General features: G+C 37.6%; 1 protein-coding gene across 4 annotated transcripts in view; it reads right to left on the bottom strand.

Moving 5' to 3' along the window:
• LOC123961036 (protein unc-13 homolog B-like) overlaps nt 1-8,209 on the bottom strand; it is a 110,042-nt gene that overhangs the window by 63,325 nt on the left and 38,508 nt on the right. For 2 of the 4 annotated variants that reach the window (XM_046036135.1, XM_046036138.1), the window contains exons 3-8: nt 7,464-7,513; nt 7,268-7,343; nt 6,393-6,398; nt 3,910-3,984; nt 1,495-1,714; nt 967-1,194 (exon numbers count right to left, since the gene is read on the bottom strand). In XM_046036135.1, the coding sequence (XP_045892091.1) occupies nt 967-1,194; nt 1,495-1,714; nt 3,910-3,984; nt 6,393-6,398; nt 7,268-7,343; nt 7,464-7,513 (655 nt within the window). The remainder of the gene's footprint in view (nt 1-966; nt 1,195-1,494; nt 1,715-3,909; nt 3,985-6,392; nt 6,399-7,267; nt 7,344-7,463; nt 7,514-8,209) is intronic. The other 2 variants (XM_046036136.1, XM_046036139.1) reach the window with 1 other exon arrangement.

The raw sequence follows: 8,209 nt of genomic DNA, 5'->3' as shown, positions 1-8,209 counted from the left end.
GACCATTAACACCTGAACATGAATGAATTTCAACAAAAAGCCGGCTGATGGCCCGTCCCTGTATCTCCTCTAAAATGGAGCTCTTCACTGGTGATAGGGAAGACAAGGTGTGACAGCTGCCATGGCAACACTGCTGCCACTATATGGTGTGATGTGTCTGGTTGCTTTGGTAACAGCAGCAGTCTTGATGATGTTTGGCAAAATTAGGAGAAGGAAGATAGGGACGCATGTCTGTTCAAATTAGTGAAGCTTGCACATAAACAGCTGAGTTTCTCCACAGTTCAGGGTGTCAGATAAAAGAAGAAACTTTCATAAATGTGGAATAGTTCTTTTTTTAGGTATTCACCTGGGGAGACATGACACGCTCTGGTTCAGCAACACACTTCACATTCACAGAGCTGCAGGTTTTCACAGACGTCACTGCTGTGTTCTTCAGGTTGATGACTTTTATCAACCAATCTTTTTTACACCTTCTATTGATTTGAATGTTTCTAACTATCTACCACTGTCATACAATTTTATGTACCTGAAAATGTGTTTTGAGGCCTGTTTTGTTGACATCTCAACCTCTGATTTCTTTTGGAACTATCTAAGTAAGAATTTATCAACTGTTGTGAAATATTTAGTGATGAGTGATTGGTTTAACTTATTAACATATTATTTTATACAAAAAAAATGAAAGTGTGAGCAGGGTGAGCAAAGTCGCTGAAGCTAATGTTGAGAATAAAAACCTATGTAACCTTGTTGGGCACACAAATACTCAGTATCCTATAGCTACAAGCCTTGTGGACACTGTTTAGAACGAGTAGGGTCATTAGTTATAATGGAGAGACTAGAGAGGAGAGCGATATAGAAAAAAGACAAAGTAAAAGACAGGTGGGATAAGCATTCCTGTAATCAAAAAATATTTACTCTAATTCAAAACTAATTGATTTTAATAATAAATCAAAAATTCATTGGACATACTGTTGATGGTGATCTTGGCTGACCACTTGGAGGTGCCATCCAGAACGCTCTGCTTGATGCTCTTCATGTGCTGGACGTGGCTCATCTTGGTGACGTTGAACACCTTCCGGATCTCCTCAAATATTTCTGGCTTGTTCCTCTCACGGATCTTCATCCTGTCCTTCATAGCCATGATGATGTGCTGCGTCCGATCCTCCGCCCCAGTTTTGGAGCTTTTCTCAGCCGCTCCTAAAGACAGCAAGGTGGGAGGACAGCAGAAGAGCAGGGTGGATGATGGAGGAAATGTGAAAAAACTAGAACTAGAAACAACATTTTCTAATTAATGCTAAAAGATCGACCACATGTATTTCCTTTTATGTTTATCAGCATGGTATTTTCATAGCCCCCTCAGGTTTTCTGGCATAATCGCTCATAATAAAAAGAAAAGTAATAATTTCTTTTGGTCTGAGGTCACATCAAAAATATGGGACATTTGGGTTCATTTTTTTAAAAGTTTCAATTTTGAGGTAGTTTAATATCTTTACTCACTCTGCAGGCAGTCAGCATTCAGCAGCTCTTGACATTTCTCATGCACTTTGACCCCGCACTCCGCACAACGCATACCCTGCCGGGCAATGCCCCACAGAAGGCCCTCGCACTCGTAGCAGTAGGTGGGTGTGGTGGCCGTCCAGACCTCAAAATTGTGTGGCGTGGTGCAGGAGATTGGGTAGATCAGAGCCTGCAGGGTCTTCTTGTACACATGGTTTTTCTGTTAGTGCAAAAAAAGAAAGGAAGATGTATGTAGGCAGGGTGAGGTAGAAGTACAGGGTGTAAGAAAAGAAGCAGGATAAGAGAAAAGTTCATTGGAGATTGTTTAAGAAGTTCTCCAAGGGAGTAAGTAAAGAGAAAGAAGAGACAACAGGATAACGAGCGACAAAAGAAGGTTGGGATGAAGTGTGAAAAGGGCATGACAAAGGACATCAAGGTGAATGACACAAATATAACCAGCACAGAGAAAGGGTTGGCAGGTGACACAAGAGATCGGTGGAGCAAAATATAGAAACAATAATGAGAAAAAAATAATGGAAAGGGAACTAATAAGTTACTAAATATAAGGTATAATACTTTTCTTCTTGGACTTGCTGATCTGGTGTAACATTCAAGAAAGAATTATCTGTAACTGTTGGAAAAATTCATAAAAGGCTCATTTCAAGGTGACTACAGCTAAAGTTATATAGAAATGTGGGTATGTACGACAGGGCTAATTTGTGTTTTATAATTCTTGGCTTCTTTAATAATGAAATAAATTCTGCTTTTGTACAGTGTAGGAGGAGTGTGGGAGGAGGTGAACATATCTACACAGAATAAGAGGACACCTTGACTAGAAGCCCAGCTTGATTTGGTAAACACAGAATTTCTATACGGGGTATGTGAGTCATTATTATCATGCTTAATGTTATTATTATTATCATTATTATTATAGTAGAAATTGTGATATAGTGGTATGAATAGTAGGGAACATGTTTTATATAAATTAATCAATTTCTTCTTTTTGGTGGGTATCCTCTCTGTCTCTGGTTTCACTCAATCTTGTTCCAACTGCTTTGAGTTTTATTGAACTGAACTGTGTTGTTTCAATCGTTTGTGCCTTTTGACTACATGTATACATGTTTGTGTACATGTGTTTGTTTTCACATTTGAAGTAAGTATGTAAATGACAGAATCAGAATTAGTATAAATATATACACTTGTGTACATTAATACACAATCAAACATAAAAGTCTTGCATTAAACACCAGGACCAGATTAACCTGAAAGCCTTGCACCTGCACCAAGTAAGCAAAATATCAACAGAAATATTCAAAGATTTTGACACAGAGCCCCTCTCCAGACGATGCACCACTTAGATTTGGTTCAAATGCAGAAGTTGCCGTAATTCTATTTCAATTCAGATTACCACAAACTAATCACCTCACAATGAATCTGAGGGTTTTAGGCACTGCGACATTTGTCCACTTCCAGCCTTGATGAATATAACTTTTCTGACCTGTTGTTGACATTACCTTTTAACAACATTTTTGCTCATCTATATGTACAGTATGTAAAAAAGTGGACAAATATTAGTAACACCTTAAATATAATGTAGTCTACAGCACTACAAACCATGGCCTGCAAACATACCACAGAGTTGAGTCAACACAAAACACACCTAAAGCTGTAAATTAAAAGAAAACTGAACACGTTGAGCTGTAGAAGGTGTTTCTGTTTTTCTGGTGAGTTACTCTATGATATGCACCTGATAATCCTCCTGTCTATCTGATAATGTGTAACGCTAACCATGCACACTTTCTGCAAATCCTCTGCCCAGCCCATGTTGTTCATGTTTGACCTGCATTTGATCTAAAAACCACAAATAGAGAACTCTGTTAAACTGTACATTTTAAAAAAAAATAAAGATGCACTTGATTTAGTGTAATTGCACCATATAAATTATAATATTTTAAAATTGGCAGTTGCTTTGTTTTCCACAGAACTATTTTCTGCTCCATTCACTGACCTACTTAATCCACTTATTATATTGACACAGTACAGTAGAAAAGGCACAAAACAAACTATAATAAACAATACTGAAACCTCATCCAGTCAGGGAGGCCTTGCTGCTCCTGCCTCCATTAAGTCCTGACGCTGCTTAAAGTTGACTCAGCAAATTCAGAGTAGGAAATTGGATTGTCAACAAACGTATTAACAATATGGCTACAGCAGAATGACAGCAGGAGTACAGTTGGCAAGAAAAGTGTGAAAAAGTGAGTGTAAGTGTTTGTCTGTAAATATAAGTTGAGGTTTGTGTGGATCCCTATTAGCTGGCATCGAGGTGACAGCAAGTCTTCCTGTAGATAACTATAAAATCATAGATTCAGTATATATTTGTGTGTGCGTGTGTGGCATATGTATTTGGCGACTCACAAGCTCTTCGTCTTTCAGGGAGGTCCGAGTGGCCAGTGTGTGGGCGAGTCCAGCTTTCCTGGACTGTATCATAGACTGAATATAAGAGAGAGAGAAAAAACAGTGCTAAGCAGCTACAGAGACAAAAAAACACAACAGGAGAAAAGAAAAGCCAAAGAGAACTTTCAGTAAAAAATTCAGAAAATCAATTCTCTGTGTGATGTTGGGCTCTTTCTGCTTTGAAGGTCGTGGAAAATGGGTATCGCAAAAACAAAGCACACATTTGTTCTCCTTCTCTCTGTAAACTTGGAAACACGTCACTGATCTTTTCTTTAGTTTTTGTGGCTCTGCCACAGGTCTGGATAGACTTTCAAGTATAATAGACACTTTAAAATTTAATTTTGAATTAAGCCTAACTAAAGCGCAACTGATGTAAAGAAATAGTTCGCCATTTTGAAAAATATACTTACCTAGCTCTTGACCAGAAAGCGAATAAGAGTATTTCCCAAAAGGCAAACTACTACTTTATAATAAAAAAACTTTATAACTTTACAATTTAGCCTTTGTTACAGTTTTCCTTTAGCAGATTATTTTGTATTGTGCTCTATAATGTTTTGTATAGTATCTGTGGATCTGTCTATGTGTAGAGGAGTGTCGATGTAGATGTGCTGCAGGAGGATGATTTGGACCGGTTCTGAACAGCCTTTCTTCAACTCCAGCAAAAACAAAATACTTCAAATACAGTTTTCATCCTACAGCAGCACTTTAAAGCTGTGAAACACCTGAGAAATGTCCTTGAAATAGATGAACAGCTTTTTTTTTTTACCCACAGTGCTTCTGCTCATCACTGGTGCATACTGTCAGTTATCATTACGTTAAACTGATTACTGCCATTTATTTGCTAAAGTGCTCTGTGATTCATCAGCTTACCACATATCTCTTCACTTCAAGAAATAGTATTTTAATAAGGTGTTTTTGATAGAAGGAGGAAGGGACTGAACAAGGATAACACAATGAAGTCTAAGACTTGTTTCCATAGAGATCCTTGATGTAGAGATAGCACATCTGCAGGTGTCCAGGTGACTACTGCATTATGCAGTATGCGAACATGACCACACAGATTATAAAACATATTACAAACCTTAGTGCTTAGTGAAGTGCTTAATCTCTCCAGCTAATGCTCAACAGCAATAGACTTTTCTAATATTATTTTTGTAATGCTGAGACTTCTAGAGCTCTAGAAATTTTAATACCTCAGCAGTGAGATTTTCTTCATCATTCCTGAAAGTTACAAGACCACAGAAGAAAACATGCTATCGCCTGACAACAGAAGTCAAGGTACAGTAGCTGGAATGTGCCCAGCAGGGATCTGAAACATGTGTTGCTTTTCTGAAGGGTTGTCCAGCATGTGGTCATATAGCAAAGACTGGCAACAATGGGCCGTTGAGCTTTGAATTAGAGAAGCATAAATCATTGGAGGTGAAAAGAGAGTCTAATACTCACAGGAGCAGAAGAAAACACTGTTCTAAATTCATATGCTCGCCACAAATGCGCTGACCAATCTAACGTGTGGAACAATAACATGTCTAAAAAATGAGCAAACTCAGGAAACATACAAACTGTCAACTTGACCAAACTTATCTATCTAGATTTTTTTTTGTTTATTTGTAGTTTGTTGCTTTTGTAACATCTCCTTTGTGCTAAAACTTTTTGTTAATATACTTTTATATTTGCACTATTTTGTCTTTGCTAATCTCTCTCACTGTTCTTTCTCTTCGTGATTTGTGTAAGTTAATATACTAAACTTAATGACATTAGACTAGATTGTCCCAAAGCCTTTACATCACTTCAAACCTCACGGGTGCTTTTTCGCTCAGACTGCTGTTGAGAGCTTGACCTTCACTCTAGAGGATCCACTTCAAATCAAAGGAGACAAGTTTCTTTTATCAGATGAGTCAAGTTTCTTAGATCTCAGTGACTGAATATTCACAGCTCTAACCCCTTGGATCCATCTCAGCCTCCCTAAAGTACTTCAAAGCAAATATGAAACTAAAGGGAAAAAGACACATATGCACTATAGCATTTATCAGCATTTACTCAGTTAGAGAGGCAGGTGTGTTATTTGTTGACTTACTTAGTCACAGCAAAATAAACCTGTAAATTAAAGGACTTCAAGCTAAAAAAAACCAATTAGAGAAAAACCCTCTCACTCTCTAAGCATCAATCGGCTGAGGGCACGCTGAAAGCATTCACAAGAAGGAATTGATTTTTCTTGTGTTTGTCAGAATGTTTTGAAATAGAGGTGAACAAAGAACAACTTGTATGAGCGTGTGGTTGTGCATATATGTGTACATGCTCATTAGAAATTTCTTAAAATCACATTAGAAAACTTCACACAGAGCAGATCATAATGCTTTGCTACAATCAGGATCATTAGAGAGTTTGAAACAAAGCCCATCAAACAAATGATGAAAGATCTGAAATCTAAGTTCTCTCTTACTCACCATAGCCTGAGGGCCGACAAAGGTAGAGAGACAACATGTGCAAGGGAAGAGAACAAGAAGAAAGAAAAGGTTAGAGACAATCACACATGTTCCCTACGGAGAGCAGCTTTATCCTTGAATCCAGCTATTCAGTGTGTGCAAAAATCTAATATTAAACAGCTAGTGCCACTGCAGAAGTGCTCTTTCATACATTTGTCCTGCATGTAGTGTGCAAGTAATCATTCCTGATGGATTACATAAGCTGATTGTAACATAGTAACCTCTGATGTCACTCACTCCAACTTGTTGACTTTTCTTTGCTACTTCCAATGCTGAAGCAAAAACTAACAGGCCATTACAGCTGAAATCAATAACCAATGTTGAGCATCTGGTGCGCAGCAGTTGCAAAGAAAAACAAAAACTAACAGGGTACATCAGGCAAACAGGCAATCCAGTGGCATAGGAACTCAACCCCATGTACATCTTTGTTACTGATAAATAAAGCAATAAGTTTGATGATCATTATAAGTTATATCAGTGTTTACACTCCACATCTCAACTGTGCATGTCGTTCATTCTGTATACCAGTGTCACATGACTCCATTTACGTAGATAAATGTACATCTACTTTTAAATCTAATTCTAAAAATATCTTTACTATAGGGTTTTATTGTATTGATACAATATTCTATCCTTGCTTGTACTATCGACCAATGTTTTGAATTTGGTAAACGTCCAAATTCAAATGCTGCTTATTATTTACCAATAATAATAATAACAACAACAATAAAAAAAACTTCTGTTTAGTTTCGAGTCTGTTTAGTTTTGAAAAAAGCCAAGGTTCAGTGAAGGTCAGAAGTAGATCAGGAGGCAGATAATGAGCAATGTGTACTCACCAGTTCACTAACAAGAGGAATGGGCCTCCTTTTGCGGAGGTCTGGCATGCTGTCAATGCCAAATGGTGTGTTTCCCCTGTATACACACAAACAATCAAATAAAAGCCAAAATGCACTAAAGAAAATCCAGGTGCAAACACTGCAACAAGTAATGATATTCTCTCGCTCACACAAACACCAAAAAGTGCTTACTGACCCTGGCTTGGCCCATGGGTGCTTGCTAGGGTCACCATCTTGATCTCGACTCTGAAACAGAATGCCATAGGTCACACATTTAGCCATTTGAAGGCTGACAGCCTTTGTTGATTTAATTACATTGGAGCATGCACATGCATGAGCACTAGAGAAACAACAAAGTGAGGAGATAAAACAGGAGAGAAGGACTGGGACTGAGCTGGGTTGGTTGAGTTTCAGCATTGCATGCCAAAGAGGACATTTCAATCAATCATATTGTCCCCCTTTCATATATGTGCATCATAAATCTGGTTTCACCTTGTAAAGCAAACACCTACCAAAGCACACATGTTCCCTGTAAACACACACTGACTTTTTCTTCCTAACACTCTGTCTGACAGCTAGTAAAGAAAAAAAAAACATCATCAAAACATTCCAACACGGTAGCCTGAAAGACTCAACAGCTATATTATTTTTCATCAATATTGTGTCCTAATAAATACTGACCTATTCCTATATGGCATTTTTATATTCATGACTGAAACAACAAATGTTCTTAATAGGGTACAGATGCATTCAGGCTGACATCTCGTAAATGCTAAAACCATTTCACTGGTATTTTTCACTGAAGTGAAATAAACACAATAAAAAGGAAAATAAAATAAAATAAAGAAAGACACTGACATGAGAAAATGTCAAAAGAACATAAAGAAATATGTACAGACAAAGAACAACTTATTTTAGGATATTAATGTTAATAATGTTAAC

This window comes from Micropterus dolomieu, linkage group LG21 (genome assembly GCF_021292245.1).
Source record: "Micropterus dolomieu isolate WLL.071019.BEF.003 ecotype Adirondacks linkage group LG21, ASM2129224v1, whole genome shotgun sequence".
In the NCBI taxonomy this organism is placed as follows: Eukaryota; Metazoa; Chordata; class Actinopteri; order Centrarchiformes; family Centrarchidae; genus Micropterus; species Micropterus dolomieu.
Note: the sequence above shows the minus strand (reverse complement) of the source record. Positions and strands in the feature narration are given on the sequence as shown.